The sequence below is a fragment of the Melanaphis sacchari genome, unplaced genomic scaffold, assembly GCF_002803265.2.
Source record: "Melanaphis sacchari strain LSU unplaced genomic scaffold, SCAv2.0 Contig44_pilon_pilon, whole genome shotgun sequence".
Classification (NCBI taxonomy): domain Eukaryota; kingdom Metazoa; phylum Arthropoda; class Insecta; order Hemiptera; family Aphididae; genus Melanaphis; species Melanaphis sacchari.
Genome location: NW_020271295.1, coordinates 988,446 through 1,014,858, shown reverse-complemented (window position 1 = coordinate 1,014,858; position 26,413 = coordinate 988,446). Strand labels below are relative to the sequence as shown.

Here is a 26,413-nt window from a genome sequence, read left to right as displayed (position 1 = left end):
ACTTCTTATTGTAAAATAACGCCTGTATATTTTAAAAACCAATATCGGTGTAAAATCTAAAACTTCTCAGTGAAAATAATGTATAGTTCAGATTTATTTGAAAAATGCACACAGTTCTGATTATATATTTAACTCTAAAAACTAAATTTTAATATTATACACAAGATTTAATTTACTAGTATTTACACAGAAAAGTATATAAAGTTGTTTTTTGTTGTTTTAAAAATTATTTTTAATATGAACACTCGTTAAAAAAACTTTTTAGGAATATAATTTTTTTTTTTTTAGCGTTTTATAACTTTAAATACTGATCTATTCTAGTTATATGACTTAGATATAAATATTCATAATTATTTTAGTTTGTATGTATGTATGTATGTATATATATATATATATATACATCTGTATATTATATGTTGTAAAATATAATTGTTAACACTACGTTTCCATAGATAGTTTGTGTTGCCACGGTTTTGTTTTTTTGAGCACCTAAACAGCCGCGGACACTTGTCCCAAAATGCGCGAAACGGAAGACCTTCAAGTCGGGTGGTATTTAATTTTGAATAATGCAACTTAGAGATTACTTAAAGTGATAAAAAACAAAACATTTCATTTCGCGTGAGTGGTCCCCCGTTAAGAAAAAAATGTTTGAACTGTTTTTTACTTTATAAGGTTTTTTTGATGTATTTTAATTTAATTATTTATTTAGCTGTTTTTGGGTTTTTTTTTTTTGTAATTCAGGGACCGTTTGGCGTTGACTTCTTAGGTCTCATTAGAAGGCCAACTCAGTTCCAAATACGTAAAAAGCTATCCCAAGAACCGGTAGCAACAGCCATGCCATCTTCAGTTACTCCCAGGCAACTGACTCGGTTGTCATGACCAGCCAATATACCTAAAAAAATAATAATAATTTAATAGTATTTAAAAATATAATATATTTCAAGCAATACATTTAAAACAGTTTTTGGATCAAAGATGTACAAAATATATTATTGCTAGGGCAAGAGATAGACTTTATGTTCTATACATTTTAAAAGAGTAAAAATGTGTCAAAAATAATTTTTTAATTCCTTCTTTAATAGTGTTTAAAAACAAAAAAATGTCATATCAAACAAATCATCTATTATACAAAATTCTATTACTAGAATACATTTTTAATCTAGATACTTATTTTGACACATGTTTTATTTCAAATTACTTATTTAGGGATATAAGGGTAATAATCACTAACTAATTAGTTGATTGATTACTAATATAATTATTATAGAATATTTATCTTTCTAGAAAATACTATCCGCATTTTAATTTGATTAAATTATTTTAAAACTAATATTCATGCAATTTTATAAACATACATTATTGTAAACTTTCAATTAACTCTTAAAATTGAGAATTACATTTTAACCGTCTGTATATCACTTACATGTTTTGAACTTGAACATAAAAAATATCCTAACCACATATTAGAAAGCCAATAGTTTTAATAATTAAATGTTATATTGCTTAGTTACAAATATTATTGTATAATAAATATCTAAAATTGAATATTTTTAATTATATTATTTTATTATAACATGGCTAGAGCAAATGTATCTGTAAGTGATGATCAGAATTTTAGAAGTCGTTGTGAACAAGAACAAAAAGCTTTTGATGATTGGCCTAATAAGTGGGAGTGGATATTGGATGAATATAAGTATTACTGTAATAAATCATATTTAATTTATTTGTTAATATATTTTCAAACAAAATAGAGAAAGAAATGAAAAATTAAATGCAATAAAGAAAAACGCCATGACGAGAGAGGGCAATTTAAATACAGATCTTAGAAGTGTGCTACCTTTTCCTAATACAACATCCAGAGAAGTATACAATTAAAAATACTATAAACTTATAAATGATAAGACATTTATTTATTTATTTAGATTGGTTGGTTATCAAGTAAACAAGAATTCCAATTAGAAATATTTGGGCCATATTTTACACATAAACCAATTGAAATCAAATCTAATTATAAAAACGATTAATAATAGTACATATGTTGTAATTTATGTTTAAATATACATGACAAAAAAATGAGAGGACATTTAAGAAATAAAAAATTTATATTACATAGTATATACTGAAATTTGGACAAATAAATAGATATTTATTTTTCAAATATTAATAAGTATAAAAATATTTTTAATAAGATACAATAATTTCAATTTATATGATTTCATACTTGATGTTATTGTAATTGATGTTTAATAAACTTGCAATATTTCTTTTAAAATATTTTATATGAATAAAAAAAAATTAAATTTATAATTTTAGGAGTTACTTACAATTCAAAGTCCAAAGTTATATTCAAGATATATTATTATCCAGTATACATTTTGGGGAAAAATATTGACTGTTTTAGTATATTTTTATCATATATTATTTTTAACTAATATAATATGATTAATTTTTAGATTTCTGATTCTTAACAAATGTTTAAAGATTTAGAGTGTAGAGAACTTTTTTTGTTATTTTTAAATAAAATATATTTAAACTAACCGGCACGTTCAGCTTTCATTGAGTCCCAAACATTGCAGTTGAAATCATCATAACCCGCCAATAGTAGACGTCCTGATTTTGAAAATGATACAGATGTTATGCCACATATTATGTTGTCGTGTGAATACATGGCTAATTCTTGGTCAGACCGGATATCAAATAAACGACATGTAGCATCATCTGAGCCAGTAGCAAAGGCATAACCATTTGGGAAAAACTATACATAGAAACATAAAAAACTTTTAAAAAGAGCAAACAAGGATGTACCAATTTAATTATAATATTACATAAATAACTATTAAAAATAGTATACATTTATTTAAGAAATAAATCAATAATATTATAATATTACTATAAAAGTTATTTACCGTAACAGCGTTGATATCAGATTCGTGTCCTGGGAACGTTTGTTTGCATGTTCCATCTCGAACATCCCATAACTGAAAATTAAATGATAATAATTAAGTTGTATTTTATTTTAAAGCAATAAATTATAAATACTTTTGCTGAAGCGTCACAAGCTCCTGATACAAATGTCCGCATATCAGGTGACATAGACAGAGACATAACATCGCCAGTATGTCCAATGAACGATGAACACTGTTGGCCAGTTTCAATATCCCATAATGCACTATAACACAATTGATTTTAATTAGAATGAAATGTAATTTAATCAAAAAATTTAAAATTTTACCATGACATATCTCCAGAACTGGTGACAATTTGGTTATCATCAAGGAATCTACAACATGATAAGTAACCTGTGTGCCCTGGCAGTTCTCGGCTAACTCTTACATTACCTTCTCTGGTTTTTAAACTAAAAATATTACAATAAACAAAATGTATTTATTTTAATTATAATTTGACTTAAATTACTAAGAAATTATATAATATACCTATAAATTGAACATATGTTGTCTAAGCCACCACAAGCAACGAAACTGCCGGATGGGGCATATGCACACGTCATCACCCAGCTAGACCTAAGTGGTATGGCATGTACCTTATTTGTCGTATAACTATCCCATACGATAAGCTTTCCATCTTGTGAGGCTGATACTAGGTTTCTGGAATAAAATTATTTAACAAATGATAAGTTTTAAAAGTATATAATATATATTGTACATTAGAGGGCTGAGGATAAATATAATGCAGAAAGAATAAAAATAAACAATTTTATAATTTTATAAAAATTTTATACACGTATTAATAATTACACTAATTTTTAACACATATTAAATTATGAAGTTTCTTATAAAGAAAACTATAAATACTAAAACTGATTACAAAAATGCTATTAAAAATTACATTTTTTTTTTAATTTTTTATAATTAGATCTTAAATTAGACAAATTATACTATAGATTTTTGAATTACCTGGAGTCAGAACCCCAATGCATGGCATATATTTTGGCGAGATGTCCACGAAGGGTACGTCTCGTCCGCATTTGTATCCGGCCGACCGGTTCCATGCTGGTGGTCGCTTGCGACAGACTTGTGTCACATGCTGCTTTTCTTGCATCCTATAAAAAAATAAAATATTGAATCAAATTAATTTTATTCATTAATTTAGACTAAAAATTAATTTATAAGCATATACATAGCAATTTAATTATAACAACAAAATATAATAATTCATGTTTATTATAGTAAAATATGACTGAACAAAGTATAATAACAAACATTTTTGTTTAATATTAATTTTTTTTATCGTTATAACTATATTGTAAATGGGACAGTTTGTTGGAGTTATAAATAAATATAAACATCTGATTCATAACTCAAAATTAAAATGCACAATGACAATGTACTTATCAAACAAATCGTTAAAAAGTAGTATTATATAACATATATTATATACATAACAAATTTAATACACAATATATATATAAAAAATGTGATCAAAATAGGTATATTCTAACAAGTGTCCATTTTGAGACTAATGAATACATACAAGAATATAATTATCTCCATTTTGCATTGCGTACATGCACCAAAATATATTAAGCAAGTATCTACAATGCAATTGAATAACAGATAATGTTTTTAATTAAGTTTTATTACATAAATTAAAAATAGAGTAAACATTAAATTTAATTAACTTTTTTTTAACACAACATACGATTTATGCAATTATTAAATATATAAAACGTATCTAGTATCTACTAGAGACTAGACTATTAGAGAAATAAAAGAATAATTGTAATTAATTTTTAAGGAGAATAATAAACTGAAGATAGTATAATAATATAAATTACAAATTCAATATATTTTTTTAACACTGTACAATATGTTCATATCATATATATTTAATTGTAAAATAAAAATAAATATTTGTTTTAATAATTTTACAATAAAATATTCTATTCTATTACTACTACTTTTTGGATTAATTGTTAAACAGCAGACTATGATAATTTAATCACTAAAAACGGTTAAAAGGGCGTTTTCGTATTCGTGATGTTACATATTTTCTTAATTATAATAAAGGCGCTAATGAATATTAAAATTGTAAGTAATAACTTAAAATATAAAATAATGAAATAATTATGTGTAAAAAAATATTATGATCGGAAGTTGAACCAATATGTTAATATTATATAATAACAGAAGAATAGGTAACAGACTCATCACTCATATAATAAGGGTATGTGTATATAATAGAATATAATTTTAAAACTAGGTACGATTTATAGGTATGTTAAACTTATACGCCTATATATCAATCGATGTAAAATTCGCAATACACGAGAATAATGACCAACGAAAAAGTTGCCATTTGAATAAATGGTTTAGGTGTTGGATGACTCCATCTGAATGTCAATATAAGTGATACGAGTTATTTTTTGGGGAATAATTGAGATTTGAGTTGAGGATACGGAGTTTGAGTATTTAATGGCAGCGTAGTATAAACGAAAAAGTCTCGTGTACACACGATATGCGTGTATCGATTATTACACAGGGCGAACAAACGACGGCGTATTCGATTATGTATTGCATTCAGATTTTTCTACACGATTTGATTCCTCGGAGCGAAAATTCGAAGAATAAAAAACCTATAATTGATTTCTTTTTTTTAAACGAAACATCCCCTCCCTTTGCTTACAAAATATAATATAATATACGGTTTTCATTATTATTATTATTATTATTATTCAGACGGGACAAATTGGCCAGTGTGAACGATCCCTCATCGTGCAGTTGTAGTCAAACGACAACGACGGCGGCGCACCCGCGCGCGAGACGGCGGCTACGCGCCATATTGATCGACGTGCAAACGGGCGCGCGCGCGAGATAGTCGCAGCGGCAGTGCGGCGGCGGGCGGCAGAGGAGAGGTCGGTCGCCGCCGCCGCTACCGTACACGAGAGCAGCAGATACACACGGGGAGCAGAGTGGCGTGGCCGGGGGAGCGAGACTGCCGGCCGGCTTTCGCATGACCCCTTCGCTGGCCACCACCAACGACGACGACGACGACGACGACGCCGCCGCCGCCGTCCTCCTCTTCGCGTGTCGCCACCGTCGCCGCCGTATACCGCACCGCAAAAGCTCTCTCTGCACGCTACACGCTAACGCCCTCCACCTACGCCACCGACCCGCTCGATTCACCGACCGAGCGCCGACTTGTAGACTTGTGCGTGCAGTGTGTGCGCGGCGTCGGCCACACAGCCGCAGAGCGTATATTATTATTATACTTGTACGCATAAAATAATGCCGCACGGCGTTTTAATAGCAGCTCCGCGCTTATATATAACCGCAGAGTGTTATTATACAGGACGATTGTTAATATTATTTTTTATAAATCATCAAACCGGCCCGGCGGCGAAATGTTATATATTTTTTTTACCCTCCACCCATATTGTAGGACAACAACTGCGCATAATATTGTGCTCGTTTACACGTACACTATATAATATATTTAAACGCAAATGGACTAGGTTACATATTCGGCTGATGAAACGATAAAGAATAAAAGAAGAAGAAAAATTGTATCCCCGAGCAACCTTCGTCTGGATAAGACGTTTCGTCCTGAAATTGCGCATGTATGGAATAATATAGATGGCTGTGCGTGTGTCTGTGTGTGTGTAATGGGGTTACGAGTGGATCTCGAGAGCGCAACACGTGATTTTCGCACGAATATACGCGATGGGACGAACGGGTTTTTGACGGACACATCATAATATTACATTATTATTACACTTATCGACATTTAGATTCAAAAACGTATCTTGTGGTTGTATTTTACAATGTACAACTTGTGATCGCCGACGGGATAGACACACTTTTTATGTTAATATATTATATTATATTGTAACGTTAGCAAGAAAATGTTGTTTAGTAATTTATTAATATTATTATTGTTATTATCGTAGTCATAATGTTATTACATTGGTGGTAGCAATGAAAAAATATAAAAATCCGTCAATTTTTTTTTCCCTGTAACATCAGGCAGACTAAAATCGACGATTATTATTATAAGTCTTTACTCATATGTCGTCACACTACACACTTCAAATTTAGAAGGTTTCAGAGTCTCAAATTTCCAATAAATTTTCGAGTTATCATCGCGATTCAAAGATTAAACTAAATTCAGCGCAACCAGCCGCATATATGTTGAACTAATAAAGAATATAGATATGAAATTCATAAATTAAAAAAAAAATCAATAATTATAAATTTTTAAAAATATCAGACGAACGACATTTGAACGCACGGACTATGTAATTATGTGGGAAATTTTAAATGGATAAAACCTCATAGCTGATTTCATTTAATAATACATAAATTATTTTACATTTATGCTATTTATTAAAAATGTAAGTAGTATAATATATTCATACTGTAAGTAATTAAAACTTATAATATTTTAAATAAAACAATTGATTTTTAATAAAATACGAGACAAAAAAATAAATGATAAAATGATTCCATGTTATTGCATAAATGCAATATAAAGGTATAACGTTTTACATTTTCGTATAAAAATCATTTTTTATAAGAGTAGTAAAAATATGACCTAATATCAAAAACCATTTGGAACGATTAAATCTATTTACAGAACAATAAATGGCTTCGAATATTAATTTAGATTTATTAATAAATAAATTCAATAATTTACGTAATATGCGCTAGTTACATTTTATAATTAATTATTAATTAATATCAGTTGGCAAGACTGTAGGAGAGGGCCTAAAAGTACAGTAGGCTCCATATAAACTACAAGTCTGCACAGGCTATTTGAACGAGATAATAATCAAATAATTTTTGAGTTACTTGTTATGCTCTCATTTATAAATAAGTACCTATTGTTAATAGTTATAAATTATAATAAAAAGATTTTAAAAATATAATACAAAAATAAATTTATCAAAAAATATCTTTAATATTCATCTTGATTTCAAGGCTCTTATTGTGAAGTATGATATAATAGTATTAAAATTGTTTTATTTATTAAATTTATTATGAAATACTTACTCGTATGGCATTTTTCAGCGTTTCAGCCTCTTGCCTTAATGAGTCCAGTTCATTCATTGTGCACGGCTAGGGCCTCCGGTCTCGACCGACACAAATGCTAAAAAATAATTTTAATTGTCAGTTAGTATTAATATTAAATACGCTAAGTAAAACATAATCATAATATATATATAAATCTTAATTTGTAATATATTTCATTATTTATTAATGTATAAGTGATGTATAAAAAAGCTCGAATAAAAATAATATAATATAAAAGTATTTTGTTTAAATCTTATATTTATATTGTAACGAATTTGTTATGATATAACAATTAAGAATCGATACCAACCCATACAAGATGAACGCAAAGGTACTTTATTATGTTCAATGTCAGGGTACAAATTTTGTATTGGCGATTTAGTCGTATTTTTTACTAATAACAGTTAAAAAACATATATTTAAAAGTTTGAGAACCAATGCAATTAGCTTGTTTATCTATCAACACATGTAATTGACAGGATAAAGAGAAGGGTAGCATTAACTACTAGTGAAACTGACTTCCGTCAATAGACCACACGGTCTATGAATATATTCCAGCAAGTATGATAATGGGTTAGGGAGGGAACAAAATACGGATACGTGACGTCAATTACCAATGAGTTTATAATTTCATGTGTCTAGTTTTTCAAGGCTCGGCACCATTTTGACAACGAGAACTCAACAACTTAACAATAATTGACTAATTTCTTTTAAAAACCTAGTTCATAAACAATTAATTATTGAAATTAATAGGTAGATTGTGCACGTTGCCACCTTTGTTTATTTACCAGAAATGTAAATCTAATAGGTTAATTTAATCAATTATTGTTATCTTTACAAGACACTAAATAAATACATAAATTAAGATAAAAATACTATTATTATTTATATTATACTTAAACGTTAACAATATGTATTTGAATCGTGTACATTATTATGTAATTTATGATTTTATCAAATAATAAATGGAATAAAGAATAAGAATGAAATCGAACTGTAAGAGAAATAATTCAGAATTTAGACAAAACATAACATATTATTTAACTTATGCCTAAAACTTGATATGATATAGTATACTTCGTTGCAATTTATTAGAAAAAAAAAATATGTAAAACTCAAAAACTTAAAATATTTTATTTTTTCCACTACTACATTACAACAACGTTATAAACATACAATTACGCGATTCCTACTTCATATTACATTTTTTTTACCAATTTAACAAAGATAAAATATTTTGTTTTTTGTATTTAGTTGTTTGTTTGATGTACAAGAATAAAATATTAAAACATTTATTACATGATTGAATTTACATCTTGCTTCCAATTTTAAATTAATAAAACCGAAGGATACCTAAGATACCTTATGTAATAGTACCTTTTGTAAGATACAATATCGTAAGTGTGTATATATAGAAAATGAATTGAATTATTGTTATTAATTTTCTATCGAATCCCTTGTGGAGAGGTTATATTATATTGTAAAGAATCGGTATGGTGGTTTTGACCGGTGATCGGATTAATATAGCCATGAAAATCCCGGTGGACGATGCGTATACGTCGGAGTCACGAATGACCTGCTCAAAAGTTTATACGACAACTGGTATTATATAATAATTTCATCAGTCATCACATTCGGCAGGCATGAAAAAATAATAATAATAATTTCTCTGTACATATCAAATAAAAGACTAAAATCCAAGTCCTCGGTGCATGATTAACTCATGCATTCTGGAATAAGGAGTACAAAGCGCAAGCGCGAAGCCGATCGATCATCGGGCGCAGAGCCGCGTGCTCGTTTTTTACACAACCCGCCGCCGGCCGGCATCACGCTCATGTGTTCACACACACATACATACGCACACGCGCAGGCGCATGTTTCGCCCCACAACGAACGCAAGCGCACCGTACATAACTAGTTAAAATAATTAAGCAAAATGTAATCTTTTGTTTTATTTTGGATGTAAAATACTTCAAGAACTACGATAGAAGAATATCGCGATTTAATGTATTTCTTACATTTAAATTAGCAACAGTTAAATAAGTTTAAACATTTGATTACACGTTAGGCATATTGCTTTTTTCATTATAGGTTTTATTCATTTGGAATTCTATGTCCATAGTCTATTATTTATTAGTTATAACTTAAAACTTATAAGTAATACATTTTTTTTTTTTAATAAATATTTAATTAACGTGCGTATTTAATAGTAAAACTTATAAAAATAGAGAAAATTTAATTTAAATAAATATAAAATAAAGATAGATAAAATTCAGTGTTTCAATTCCCACTCAGTATACTGTTAAAAATTATAATTTTTGAACAAAAAATTTAAATATTTAATTCATTTGAACTATACCTACTGTTAAATGCATAGCCAATCATAAAACATAATATTAATATTTTAGACATGCACAATGGATTACGTATATTTTCATTGAAGAATACAATAGCACCCGTATTCAACTTAATGTCAGTTTGTAGTATTAAACACGCGTTTGCATTTTTGTGAAACAAATAAAAATATCAATATCAAATAATAATAATTAATTTTACTTTGTTGTCAAGTCATATAACAATAATAAATAATAACGTGATAATATGTTATGAAGTTACAAGTTATTTATGATAATATTAATAGATATTTTAACATGGCAAACGGTAAGAATTGTTAGGCAACAGCTAAGATACACATATAACTATTGCCTTTTCACATGTCTTTTATAGTTTATTTGTTGCTGTAATTTTGTTCTTATTCAAAAATATTAAACAGTAATCATTTAAGAGAAAAATAATAGATGAAATTCAACATTCTTAAGGATTTATCTTTAATAGCTTACAATAATTAGTAGAAACGAAATGACATTCTCTCCCAACGCGTTTTACGTACGTTTACTATAATACAAGCAGTATTTTTTTTTTTTTACATTGGCCATATGGTCGAGACATTTATAACTTTATTTATTCCAAAATCCAAACTGATACAAAAATAAAACCTTCTTATAAGCCTATTGTAGTGGGGGTAATTAATATGGGAAAAAGTTTAAAATTTAAAAATTATTTATGATTAATTATATTATGTTGTTTGTATGTAAAGTGTTTGTGTGTAGTAAACAGTATGGATGATCCTAGACTCTGTGAATGTTTTATAAACACAATAATATTATTAAACACCAGTAAGAAATCGGCTGAAGAAACACTAACATGCTTACATATAATACCTAAGTACTTGGTATTATATGATTTATATATTTCGTATATATACAGTGTGACCGTGTTATAAGAAGTACCACTAAATATCATAGCTAGATGAGCTTGAATAAAAGTGTAATTTTTGGAAAATTTAAGGCAACATCACCGAATTACACATTTTAAATGTGTAACTTTATCGATATGTAAAGGTAAAAATAAAAATAAAATGGTTTTGAAGAGCAATTTTTGTAAAAAAAAAAAAAAACTTTCTAATTACAGAATTGACAAAAATAAATAGGTACTAAACACTATTAAATAATCAAATTTAAATAATCACACATTTTTAATATGTCAATTTTTATAATTATCAATCCTTTAAATATTGTTTTATCTCATCTTGTAAATATGAACGATTAAAATTAAACTAAATAATGAAAACAGAGACGTGTAAAAACATATTACTAGAAGATTCGTAAATTTTAATTTGCACTAACAACTTATTATATAAAAAAAATAACCTTTTTATCGAAAAATTATTTTTTTTAAAAATTGGTCTATCCAAATCTATAAAAAAATATGAATTGCTATCCGAAAGTATTAATACACACGTACGTAACGATAAGTTTATAAGGTTTTAGACTTTTTTTTTAAATATGTATTTCTTCGTTCATTCTTGTCGCTTTTTGATAACCTCATTTCAATCTTAGTTCATTTAACAGAAATATTTAATACTTATGTACCTACGCATTTTTATAATATTGTGCTAAGATTTGTACGCATGAAACTCCATGCATCACAAATCAAACAAAATTGGTTACGTAATTAAACGAGTTTTCATCAATTTAAAAATAAATATTGACAGATTGAATAATTATACATTATAATATAAGAAAAAAAAATAAAACATTTAATCTTAGCGGCGAAAATTGTCGTAGACTACGACTTTTAACTTAATAAAATATAACTAATATGAGTACGACTATTATTATTAGTATTATCACTTTATGATTTTATTATTTCTCGTGCGTAATATAAAACATGTTATCATGATGTGTTGGGGGAAGGGTGGAGATGTCGAGGATAAGAACAAACGAGCGTGAACCTACACGGCGGGAAAGAAGACGATTTATACACGGTACTATGTTGGGGGATGGGGGTGGTAACACTCTGGGAAGTGTTTGACCGGTCGGCCACTCTTTGTTTTATATACTCGTGCGATGCTGCGGCGTTGTCTTTTTCGCGACGGCTAGTACCGTAATATATCCGTATAGAACAGAACATATAAACGCATACACAAGCACATACATCGCGCGCCAAAGGTCAACGTTACCGTCAGGGCGAGGATGTTGCCGTGGCGACCGACCAAAGTTTCCTCCGGGGTAAACCCACCGCGCGTGCAGCGTGAAGGCGACATGGCACGGCGGTGTTCTCTCGTTCACTTCACCCCCACCTCAGTGGAGTAGTTCGACAACGCCTTTGACACCGCCGCTGGGAAAACGAAAGATGACACCGTGTCGTCGCCCGTCATCAAAACAACAGCAATAGAATTGAAAACGCGCGAAATAAAAAAAAAACCCTATAATTTATAATATATTCTTTAAGCATCGACTTATATTTTATAAAAGTGCTCCACGATAAAGGGGTTGAATAGTAATTTTAAAATGCAATAAGTTAGGCGATAGGAAGGTTGAAGATGACGGAAGAAAATCTAAATATGACAATAATATCATAAAAATCATATAGTTTATTAAATATATAGGTAAATCATAAGCGTTTGAGCAGTGTAGCATTAGTAACTCCGTAGTGACATTTTTGTTCTTGAGGCTGTATCTACGATAAAAATACATTATACCTACATTAATTTATAAATTTTACGGTGTGGATAAAACTACACAGTTACATGCGTCTAATTCTAACATGTATTGTTATATTGTTCATAGGAATATAACTTGCAGGAGTACATAATTTAAACATACAGTGAGCTGGGATTAAGTTCCTTTATTTCGTTTACCGTTCATGGCAATGTTTCTAGTTAAAATCGTCATTACAATTGATTAAACGCTTTTGAATATAACTCGTATTAATAAGCGAATCAAAAAAGGATCCAATAATTACGAAGATGTGATAATCATTTTCATACCTTGCGTCGGTACCACGGTAATAACCAAGCGTAATACAAAGATACGACAGTACCCTAGTGATATTTGATTGGAAGCGATCACTCCCTATAATAAGAGTTGTACCTAGTTTTTTTTAAGTATTTATAATAATACAATTTTTGAATAATCAGAAGAAAATAAAAATTAAGAAGTGATTCGTAGAGGCCTAGTAACCATTATTTTAAAAAATGTCCATCAGAGTTCCATCGTACATCACATACATCATTGTATCATTTAAATTTTATGTACGAAATAATTAAGAGTCCAATAAAAGGGTGATTATTTTAATATTAATTATTATTAAAAAAACGTTTTGTACGTCTTGATAAAAATAAGACTGAAATAGATCAGGTATAAATAGGTAAGTAAATCCCACTGTAACATATTATATTTTAATATAATATATTATTTCCTAACACTCCATATTTTATTATTTTATTATTACATAATTAATGCACTATTCATGCTCAGTCTCACTCGTAGGTATTTGATTATATACAACAAATATAGCATATTATTATTTATAATAGTCACTAGTAGGTAAATAAGCAAAGAGTTTATTATAAACTATAAAATGTCAACAAATCGTCTCTGTTTCACTGAATATGGGTGACGATTGCTTCAAATGTGTTTTACAATGCATCCAAATATATTCACTTTCGTCCTGGGTACAATTCATTCTATACAAATGACGTCAATGGAAAACTTTGCCCTCGTTATTCAAAATATTATGAGTTATAGATATCTATTATGGACCATTATGTCAATTGATAAACAGCAAATAAAATAATATTAATTATTTTGAAGGGTGTTATTTATGTATAGTTACCCCAATTCAATCTATGTACTAACAGTTTTTAGTTTTCAAATATTTTATTTTATTTACTTATTGTATAATAGTTGAATAATAGGATAACATAAGAACACCTATTTTTATAAAAATTATACAAGCTCCAATAGCACTGTAATATGAATTTTTATGGATACCAAATATTGTTGTTTTATAATTAATCTACGGTTTTTAAAATCTAAAAATGAAAAATAATAGTGGACTATGCTTATAAATAAAGTTATAACTTTTAAATTATAATTAACGAAGGTAACCAGTAGCCATGTCGAAATATATGAATAAGCAAATAAGTAATATCTTAATAATAAATGATCAATTCATTTTAATATTTTAAGTATACATTTACATTCATAAATATTAATTGTACTATTTGGGAAAGTATAATATGATTTGCATGATAAATATAAAGAAGTTCATTCTAATTTTACTTCTCAGTAATTTATCCCAGCTACGTCACAAAATATCAATATAAATAATTTTTTTTTTTTAAAACCCAAATAAAATTTTATTACATAGGTACTTATAAATTAAAACAATTTATTAACATGATGGGGTAGTCATTTTTTGTTAATTAAAATTATAAAACTAGCTTTTTAATACACTTACAATAGAAAAACTATACAAAAATATTAAAAATACATCACAATATACTTAAAACTTTTTATGAATAAATATTAAATTTCTCTTAGTAAAATAGATGTGTTACATGCAGCGTTTTTTTTATGACGTATTATGTACCTATTATAAACATTTGAAATAGTGTAAAAACTATTACTTCACAATAGTACAATACTACACTAAAATATTACATATGATTATAGATGATAGACAATATGGAAATTAAATAGTATAACGTACATTGAATTTTATTATTTTTGCTAATACTCACCTCAAGATAATCAAATATTTAAGGTCAAGACATGGATGTATCCGTCAGGTTAAGTGGTAGGATATAAATATCCAATTGCACGTTTTATTAACGGTTGCTAGACATCGTGATAAAAATATTAAACGACCACTAAGATTAAAGTCTTATCTCGCGTGCAATGGTAACGCACAATTAGCACACGAAACCCCTTTCAACATCGTCGTAATGTTAACGCGAAACCAACGAGTTGAAAAACAATAGGTTAAAATGTTGGGTGATTTATCTAAATAAAATAACGCACAGACAAAACGTTGGCCGGTATATAATACGTATAAAAAATGTGATTATATTTAAAAGCTAATATTAAATAAAACACATAAGGTTAGTGGTAAAAAAATTTAATGAAAAATATCGCATCGGTTGCTGTTGTATTCATTCCTATGCGAACCACGCCCAACACCGTACTGAATGCCTGTCGAGCGCGGATGTAAAGTTCCATCGCAGCACGCTAGAGCTTTAGGAGAGGCTTTCGCAGCGCTGATCATATACTAACGTTCATACAATACCCTCTCCCTGATTTCGACTAACTATGAGACAAAAGTAAAAACAAAAAACTATATTTTAAACAGTCTATTCAATGTTTACTACAGTCATATGTCTATAATATGGTAGATACTACAGTATTATTTTATGAGTATAAATATTTAATTTAAAAATACATAATTGTATTTGTCAGAAACTATAAGTAAAATCGCACTATAAAATCAACTATATTACTGTAGATATTTTAAGCGTTGTATCTTTAAAAAAAAAAAAGTTTAAATAGTAATTTATAATGTTAACCATTGAAATAATTTAATTAAAAATAATATGTTATTAAAAACATTTATGACAGATATACAATATACATAGAACGAGTATAATAAAAATAATAGTTTTCGAGGCTCGTTCAAGTTTTTAACTAATAACCTTTCTGAGTATCTATACACCAATAATAGTAACCCTATATACTCTATATATAATACACTATATACACATAATTATACGATTATGTTTATATTCTGTCTATTAAAGTGTCAAAATACATACATAATGTGATTTTTAAAATTAAAAATAGCGATAATAAATCATATTAAATAATGTGGTATAATTTCAAGATAAAAAAAAAAAAAAATTGACTAATCAAAATCTCAATTTGTCTAAACTTTAAACATTTGTTTTTTGTTATTTTAAATACCTAAATACTACAAAAAAACTTTTATAAAAAAAAATCTAAATTAATATTTGGAAAAATGACTTTTACTTTTTAGTGTAAGATATAAAACATAAAGCTTTGAGAATCATGATATCGTTATCCTGAATTTTCAGCTCAAATAAGAAATCTTTTTACTAAAAACCAAGACCACGTAAACAAATGAAATTTTATGAACACCACACCGAAGTTTGTTAATGTTGTTCTTGTGTGTAATATATCAAAAACAAGTACATAAATTACAGTTATAAATAATTGAAAAAATTGTTTCGTGTACATATTGTAATTCACGAAATTAATTTATTATTTCTAATCTATAACGACTATAACATACAACTTCCTTTTTTTCAATTGATTATTAAGTATAATGTATAGTATAATTTATTATTTAACAGCAATAAAATAATTAATTTAAATTATCAAATGTACAAAATACTATCAAAACAATTCAAAATAAAAATATAATAATGTAATAATATTTAGTTTAACATGATAATATTATATTATATTAAAAAATAATTAAATTACGATAAAACTAGTACATTTTTTTTTTTTAATTGGTAGGTAAATCCAGCCAATTCACAAAAGTATTTTAAGTTTTAAAGTTTAAGTGAATTCAGTATTTTCATTACATGACTTTTTTTAAATAAATATTAGTTGAGCTAAACAATATTATTTGTATTTAAAAAAATCAACTTCAATAGCAATTTGTAATTTAACCTATACCTGAAGCAATTTAAATAATAGTAGTTTATTAGTTATAGATTTTAATATTGATTAATTTATGTGATGTTAAAAAAAAATAAATAATGTTAACTTCTTTTGAATTCATTAAAATACTTTCAAAAAGGGTTTTTACTCTAATTGTTATTATTTTTATTTACAGCAGAATAAAAAAACAACTGCAAAGTATAAAATGTTTATTTAACTTGAAAAATTAGATACTAATTCTCAACATTATATACATTTGTAAATTAAATAGTAATTTTTTCAGCTGTTGGTACATACGAGTATATAGTATATACATAACTATTTGTATATTTTATTATATTATATAGTTATATGCGTATGAACATTTAATAAACTATCAATTTAATACTGGGTTCCTAAAATTCCACCTGAAAATCTAATATAAAATATCTGTACGCGCTCTCGGCTGTGTTCAATCGTAGTAATAAAAAAAGCCGACCACGTCGGCACTGCTGCCGGTTCAACCGCGTCTTGACGGGCGCAACACGCATGAGCTTTTAGATTGATCGGACTCCCCACCATTAACAAAACCATTGAGAGGGCGGTGGGCGCTGCTGATTACGAGGACACCTACTACTAGTGTACCGACCTCCCAGCCACAATATAATATACAACTAGAGGAAATAAGAGACTGGATTCTGGAGAGGACATCAAACAATTAATACAACTATACAATATATTTAAAATATAATTTATACCTACAGTATATTTCTATAGATACTAATTATAATCTATTAAAATGATAATTAGTTTATAAGTTAATATATTATAAATATATAATTTGAATTAGAAATATTGATAACTTGTTCTTATAATATAAATTTCACTTTTCTTAACTTTAATATGTTATTGTAAATAACTAAATATACATAGAACATTTGAAATAAAGATTAACTACAACACATTATAAATAATAACTATGATTTGAACAACTGTTGGTTGAGAGGATGTCAGTGTAATATTTGTTTTCTCTATTAGACCCACGCAAAACGTCGATAAAATATGTTCACGTGAAATCGTTTTTTATGATTTTTGAATCTACTTTGAAAAATATAAAGAATAACATTTTTGATTGTTTGAAATATCGGTTTATATTTTATTAATCATTACTATTTAACTTAATATTTTATATTCTACTCATAAAAAATTGTTTACGTTTAAATAGATATTTAATTTATTTAATTATGCTGACACAATATTTGGACAAATTGATATGGTATACCTACCTTAAAAATTATTGTTTATAATTTTTGTAATGGGTGATTTTACTCAAGATGCTCATAAACATGAAAACATGATTTTACATGCGAATGCGTTTAGTCCATGTTGCACGTGAGCCAGAGAGAAAAACAAAAACAAACAGTGCACTGGCATTCTCTTAATTTAATTTTAACTTATGTAAAGTAACTAAAATATTATTATATACAACAGAGATAATCATTACCTATAAAAATTTACTAAGAATGCAATTTATAACACAAAAACATACACATGGAATATATATTTATATTTTTAAATAAAAATTAAATACTTATTTAATATAAAGCAATTTTATCAACCCAGGCAAGAGCACTCTTCGTTTAAAATTATCATAGAATATTGGCGTTTTAAATTGATAAGCAATAATTATATCATTTTTATAAAAGCTCTTAATCAACAATAATATTCTTTTCGCAATTAATAATAATTTAACATGATAATCATTAATATTTATCGCACAAGTAATTTTGTATTAAAATTTTGTTTTAGGTAAGACCCAAGACGATCATTCTTGATTAAAAAAATCACAAATAAAATAAAAATAATCATTATAATAAACTTTTTGAATAACGTTAATATAAAAAAATATTGTAAACCAAAATAAAGTTCATCTTATTCTATATTTAAAATTATAGGTAACATTTTTAATATTATTATGGTAAATGAAATCGATTGTTAACGGAAATAAAATATATTATTAAGTACTAATGGCTTATACATAATTACATAATGTTCAATGTATAAGTAAATTCATATACAATTTTTGAAATAACGTTTAAAAAACGATAATAAACCAATTTATTCCAATCTTATAATTTCTCTAAAATACTAATTTTATAATTTCTAATTTAAATTTATGCTTGAATAAACTATGTAGGTAATCAATTGTTTGAGTTTTTAACTATCAGTTATTTCAATTAATATAATAACTTTGTTCGCTACGTGCGATTTATGTTAATAGGAAAATTTGGTATATGATTAGAATGATAGTAATGACTGTGACGTTTGAATAAAGAAATGTAATACGTCTTATCCAGATTTGTTTTCAAAAATATCTTAATGCATTAATAATAGATTCTTTTAAAAATTATTAAAATAACAATAATAACATTCAGAATCTCAAAAATTAATAACTTTTTTAAAGAAAAATTTTTTTTTTAAAGTTATTAGCTTTTTTGAATTTAACAAAAATTTTTAATTTTATATTAAGAAATAGAATATTTATCTGAACAAGTACTTGGATAAATAAAAATTGAATTTCAAACAAGTAGTTAATTACTACCTTATAACTTTATATTATAACATATAAATATTTAAAGTTTAGTTGAGTGTAGTGGAATGGCAAGAGTATCCCACAAAATTTTAGCTTACCATTATTCCGCTCATCAAAATTTTTAATACTTATAATGATATAATTAACTATCTATTAGTTTAAAATTTGTGAATTTGTATACATCAAAGTTCTTAGAATATAAAATTAAAAATATACGTTGTAATTCACAAGCTGATAATCACGAAGGAATGCGTAGCACGATGCCAGCAAGAAACAATTGTTATTTTTCATTTACCCAATTGTTTAAATCTGATCAGTTAACGAGGACCAATATTAGATTATATAAAATTCAAGTCATAAATTCATTGTACTATATTTTTGTGAAGCATACCTATGTATCTACCAAATCTGATGAAAATAAACTATTGAGATTCTGGAAGAAAATACTTTTAAACCCTAAACTTTTATAAGAAATAAAAAAAGTGGTTACGAAATAATTATTTCTGGTCTTAAGACCAGAGGATTTAATATATACCTTATTTGAAGATACGTCAATATTAATTTAATGGCTATGTTAAATAACAAGAGATTAAGGTCACGCGCATAAAATTACGAAATGGAGACCAAATAAAACACAACCTAGAAGAATGCTAAGATAATGGTGTGAAGATCGGATTAAAAAAGATCTAAAAATCTTATTAGTAGCGTTGAACAAAGGGAAATTTTTGTCACATAGAGACACATGGAAAGATATAGTAGAAACGATTTTGGACATATAAAACCACAAAAACCCCCTTCCAAAAAAAATGTTCAAGTTCAATAAAATTTCAAATTTACCAAGATAAAAATTGTAAAAATATAATTTTACTTCAAATATTTTTACATTAGGTATATTTATGTTTTTTGAGATAATGATTGATTATAGGTACTATTAAAAGAATCATCCAATATTATCTCCAGAGCAAAAATATCTGTGTAGTACGCCAATGATCTTAGAGGACATAGATTATAATACAATATAATAACTTATATGGTTAATGCCGTTAATGGCTATGATAACATAATTTTTTTTTTACTCTATGCTTTGAATATATTTATACTTTATCTTTACCGGGGGAAAAAAATTAGGTTGCAATAAAGATGATAATGGTTCTGCAGGGGAAGGGTGGGGGTAATTACTTTATTAGTAATACACTTATACAGGGAATACATTTACTGCACATTAATTTATGTACAAAATTAAACGAATAATTTTACTAATGGACGATACTAAAATTAGTGGTTATAACCTATATTAATTATTATTTTATAATAGGATTTTATATTTATACTTAACACGCAAAAAAAAAAAAAAAAACAATAAATGAATTATATTCAGACGCTTTTCAACTGTTTTAAATTTGTGTACAATTTTATCAATTACTTATAATGATTATCAACACAAAATATATATTCAATTATTATTGAACAACAAATATAACTTATAAGTCTATAAATATTATTTCATATTAAACTTTTGTACACCTATCATTATTTGATCATTTTAAATAGGTACCTACAGTAAGTTTTTATCAATAATTATTATCATTATTACACATTATTTAATTTATAGATATGAAGATATGTATAATTTTTTTTAAACTAAGTTCGTATTAACTATACTAAAATATTTCCACTAGGAAAGCATAAGTGGCAAATGACAAGTGTCAAAATGTGGGTCATTACAGGAAATGTTTTTTTATAAATGCATTTGACAGTAATGTTTTCACACTAATTCGATCCAGCTAAGTATGATCATATTGAAGGAATTTTCATCAATATTTACTTAGATCAATCGTTCTAATATTGCTTTTAGAGAAATCATCTGAAGATAATGTAAACACAATACAATAAATATTATAATACATACTATTTGCAATGTTTTTAATTTTTTATCACTTTCACTAATATGATGTCATATTATTTACTATTTTGATACATTAAAATAGCTACCAAACACATTTATTTTATGTTATTAACCTATTCAATTTATATTTGATCTCAACTAGTTATAAATATTTATAAAAATTTATACAACTATTTTTTTATCAACTTAATTTACCTACATTTGTTTAGTAATATATACATATTATATTAGTATTTAGTTGTAAATGTTATTTTTTTTTATAAATATATATATATGTATTTTGTTGTTACAATTTACACATGTACCTATTAAAATCAGAAAATTCTTTAAAAAAGTTGAATTATTGTGAAAAGATAAAAGAATTAAAATCTATTAATTATATATGTATCTGATGATAAAATTATATTTTTTGTTTAAGTATCTTTATAAATTAAAAAGTATTAGATTTACAAAATAAGATACCTAAGTCCAGTGGTCGGCAATAGGCGGCCCGCAAAGAAAAAATAATTGGACCACAAAAAATATTTTTTTAATAATGCTGGTTTTCCACACATAATATATATTTTATATATTTTAAGATGTATTTAGAGATTACGATGGTGTTTATCGTTTATTGTTAATTACAATAATAGTTGTGATAACACAACAATTATTAACTAATATCTGAGTTTTTAGTTTTTGCTGGCCCTCGAAATTTTTTTTTTTTTGATTTTCTGGACCTTCATAGAATTTAATTGCCGACCCCTGCCTTAGTACATTGATTATCTAAGGGCTTCTGTGGGGTGCCACCTGATATTATATTATATACAAAAAATTATAGTAAAAATCTTATTGACTTATTTCAGTTGTTTTTTAATGTACTATTTTTGAGAAAAAATGAAGAAACTTAACATAAGAGCTAAAATTGTACATTTACAACCTAAGAAAACAACCAATTATTTATGGTAAATATTAAGTATATTTGTTTTATATAAAATATTAATGGATTATTTTATTAAAACTTTCAAATTATTTAGGATAAATTAACATCTATAACTTGAATTGTTTTGTTAATGAAATGTTGGTAATAGACATTTAAAATTATCTACTTATTACATTTCTTTGAAAATTATCATAAATTAATGAATTTAAAAAATTCTCGTTTAATAACTTTAATTAGGTATTATTTAAAATTTTAATAACATAAAGTTATGTTATTTATAATATCAATTATAAATTCTAATTGAAACTAACTAGTTTAAAACATTTTATGAAAAAACATAACTAAACAGTATTACTAAATTTAGTTTCAAAAGTGGAGAAATGGTAGTATTCAAATTAAAACTATTAACTGTGATATTAATGTACGATAATAGTATAATACCAATACTAAAATAGTTAACTAAAAAAGGCGCATTCACAACCTGTTGTTTTGATTCTGTTTATTTATATATAAGTAACAAAATTTTAATAAAATTGAAAATATGTTGAAAAAAAAACATTAAAAGAAATATATTTATTTCTTTGTTGATGGAAAAAGTGAAAAACTCTACAAAACATAGATATAAACCTAGATATGTATACCTATATAAAATATTATCAAATACATACAACTTTACATGACACAGTGAATTAAAAATGCAGCCCAATATCAGTTTTAACATTTAAAATATTAAAATTGCAGTATATTATACCATAATATAAGATAAAAATTATATTATGATGCTAAAAGTTACCTGAAGGGTAACATTTTTTTTTTCTACATGACACTTCAACAAATGCTTTGTGCCTCTAATTTAATAGATAAATTTTCTAAAACTACGTGTAAGTTATTACAGTATTTAGAACTTTACAACTTTCCAAATTTAAAATAAGGCATCATTGATTAAATAGACTATTATTAAAAGATGTATAATATTTTAAAAGAAAATCTTTTAATGTTTAGTATTTACTGAGGTATTTACTAATACGATAAAAACTAATAAAATATAAATTTACCTATTATAATTTTAAGTCCTACAATAACTAACATAAACTCAGAACCCACAGGTATTCCACTATAATATAGTATAATCATGGTATATCAAACAGTTTTGTTGCTAACCTTTTTAATATACTGTATAAACCTATGCATTTATATAAATTGAATCAGATTAGTTAAATTATATCTAACTGTCTTAGATTTTATTACTTAATAACATAATCTTGATGATAAATTAAAATTAAAACATGTTAAGAATATTATTCTAGTAGAGCTATACAAAAATTATTTAAATTTTATATTCCATTTTTGTAGGTAGTGATGATGAGATATTAAAAAAAAAAAAAAAATACTTGAAACATAGAAGTTAGGCTCAACAATTGAAGAGTAATTAATTATACTTTATCAGTAATATAATAATATATAATAATAAAAGTCCATGCTATACAAAAATTAATTCCATGCATATTTTACTATTTTTAGATTATACAACTTTTGATTTTTATATAAATTTATTTCGTACATATTTTCAAGTATTGTTATTTAAAAAAAATATATATATATTACAGTATACCTACTAATTAATTATTTAAATACTTAATACTTTAATAGAAATAATAATAAAGTAATGTACTAATGGAAATAAGAGAATGAAAAAATTGAGAATTTTGAATCAGAGAGAGAAGAATATGCAGAAGAATGCATAGAAAGAACTTACTTCAGATAAAAATAAAATATTATATATAATTATTTTGATCATGAACCATGATAAATTTATAAAAAATATTAATTTATCTTATATCTTAAATCTTGTATTCATAGTCACAATTAGGTGAGAGGTTAGGGAGAGAGCTTAGTCTCTGTTCCAAATATATATATTGAATAATAAGCCACAGAAAAATTGTCTTTAATGAAGCATAAAATTATTATATTAAACATGTGTATGCTAACTACAAAACTATTTCTCAAATTAACAACTAACTTTAATCTACAAACTAACTTCTTTTTTAAAGTGAAAATCAGCATTTTTCACCAAAAATTACTAATCTGATTTTGTACTTTTAAATTTAAATCATTAAAAATATAGTTCTGAAGTATATTTAAAAATTCAAATAATCAGAATTCAAATTAATACAGATAACAGGTAATAATTTGTTGAATATTACAGGAAACAAAATTGTTGAGCTTGATTTTCTAAAAATTATTAAAAATTTCTTTCAATCACTTTATTATATTATAATAAATAAGCAAAAATTATTTTATGTTTATTCTTAAAAGTGAAATAAAGATCGAAGGAAAATTAATGATTATATTTAGTAATATGATATAGATTTACTTATTTAAATACAAATAAAATGTTACAACTATTAAGGTATCTATTATAACTCATAAGTCATAACATATATATATATATATATCAATTGAGGCAAAAAGGAAGTGTCAATGAAGTATGGAAATGATTGATGAAACCAATATTACCTACGTCTTTATTATACCTTATTTTATACGTATATAAAACTACTCAATTATAAATTATTGTAAAAGAATAAGATTTAGCATTAAAAAAATAAATGTTCATCTTTTTTTTATTAAAAACAATAATTTACATTATTTTAAGGGTTCCCTAGTACTTCATATTAAGTCAAATTAAAGAATATTCATCTAATACAGTATTTGCTCTAATAATATTCAATATTGTATCTTAAAATTTAAAAATAAACTATAATATATATTATATACTTTTACTCAGTGGTATGACAAATATTTGTTTTTCAAAACATACTTTATCATTATATTACTACTTATCTACTTTATCTATAACCTAATTAATATTAAATATTCTAAATTATGGAGATTATTACCTACATAATAATTAACTAGTAATTATTATAAACCTGTATTAGTCATATAAGCATATAAATAGCATTTAGTTAAAAATTAAGTAGAACAATTAATAGTTATTTATTAATAAGTAAATCAATTTAATTATTTAAGAATTGTTATCAACACAAATTATTAAGTACCTACTAAATAAATAATTTAAATATTTCTTCATTTGAGTAAATGATCTTTAAATATTTAAACGCCTAATAAATCGTAAACATGAAATAATTTAAAATTGGTTACATGGTATGTAACTATCAGCAATTAAATATTCTATTTATGCAAATAATACTTTAAATATTGTACACATACAAATAGAGAAAGACCTAAGATAAATTAATTACTATCAGTAAGATTTAATTTTAAGTTTTAAAACCAGGCACAATATTAGATATTAATATATTACATTATTAGGTAAATTAGGTTCTAGCAAAATTGAATTATATATATAATGTGAAGAAGCACAGGGTCAAGTTAGTTGCTCCAAAAATGTCTGTTAACTTAAAACCATCGTATCTGGCATACCCACGACCATTGGTTTATGTGTATTAAGATACATGGACCGCTGTCAGTCGCCAAATGAATTATGAGCATTGATACATCCTTATCACCAGGGTAGTGCCTACACATCGTCTACACATTATTGCTACCTAGCCATACTCTTGTTATTACTATAATTATAACACTATTATTACATAATTATTGAGCAACACTCACCCTTGTCCGTGTAATGTATGACACTATTCAGTCCGGCCGAGTGCCCGATGTTTCTGTAAAGCACATTCACGTCGCTCTCGCACTTGCGATACACCGAGTTTCACGGCCGACACGCTCGCGCACCCGAATGCCAAATTCAAGACGAACCCGGACGGACGACCGCGCGGACTTGCACAAAGTTTTTTGCTAAGACGGCGCACTGCACATATTATTATTATTATTATTATGGGAAACGAGACGCGATTTTCTTATTTCGCTTTTACTCTTACTCTTTTCTCTTTCACTCTGTCTCTCTCACTCGCTATTTTTTTT

General features: G+C 26.2%; 2 protein-coding genes across 3 annotated transcripts; one reads left to right on the top strand and one right to left on the bottom strand.

Moving 5' to 3' along the window:
* Positions 1-668: 668 nt before the first annotated feature.
* On the bottom strand, positions 669-26,413 carry LOC112597954 (guanine nucleotide-binding protein G(I)/G(S)/G(T) subunit beta-1). Of its 2 annotated transcripts, none has more exons than XM_025344218.1 (9): positions 26,102-26,413; positions 8,010-8,106; positions 3,915-4,060; positions 3,435-3,605; positions 3,233-3,355; positions 3,040-3,169; positions 2,907-2,978; positions 2,539-2,755; positions 669-892 (listed from the first exon to the last, which is right to left on the bottom strand). In XM_025344218.1, the coding sequence occupies exons 2-9, from the start codon at positions 8,064-8,066 to the stop codon at positions 786-788; spliced, it is 1,023 nt and encodes a 340-aa protein (XP_025200003.1). In that variant the 5' UTR covers positions 8,067-8,106; positions 26,102-26,413; the 3' UTR covers positions 669-785. The 2 variants fall into 2 exon arrangements, with proteins under 2 accessions (XP_025200003.1, XP_025200004.1); XM_025344219.1 differs by lacking the exon at positions 26,102-26,413 and adding an exon at positions 15,121-15,566.
* On the top strand, positions 1,575-2,024 carry LOC112597955. The gene is made up of 3 exons (XM_025344220.1): positions 1,575-1,693; positions 1,752-1,863; positions 1,923-2,024. Exons 1-3 carry the CDS (start codon positions 1,575-1,577, stop codon positions 2,022-2,024), a joined length of 333 nt encoding a protein of 110 aa, XP_025200005.1.

Excerpts from the sequence above, each read along its gene's own strand:
- LOC112597955 (XM_025344220.1), top strand. The coding sequence starts at position 1,575 with ATGGCTAGAGCAAATGTATCTGTAAGTGATGATCAGAATTTTAGAAGT. Across the intron at positions 1,694-1,751 it reads TGGATATTGGATGAATATAA|AGAAAGAAATGAAAAATTAA; the intron begins GTATTACTGTAA and ends CAAACAAAATAG. Across the intron at positions 1,864-1,922 it reads CTAATACAACATCCAGAGAA|ATTGGTTGGTTATCAAGTAA; the intron begins GTATACAATTAA and ends TTATTTATTTAG.
- LOC112597954 (XM_025344218.1), bottom strand. The coding sequence starts at position 8,066 with ATGAATGAACTGGACTCATTAAGGCAAGAGGCTGAAACGCTGAAAAAT. Across the intron at positions 3,356-3,434 it reads AACATATGTTCAATTTATAG|TTTAAAAACCAGAGAAGGTA; the intron begins GTATATTATATA and ends TAATATTTTTAG. Across the intron at positions 893-2,538 it reads AATGAAAGCTGAACGTGCCG|GTATATTGGCTGGTCATGAC; the intron begins GTTAGTTTAAAT and ends TTATTTTTTTAG.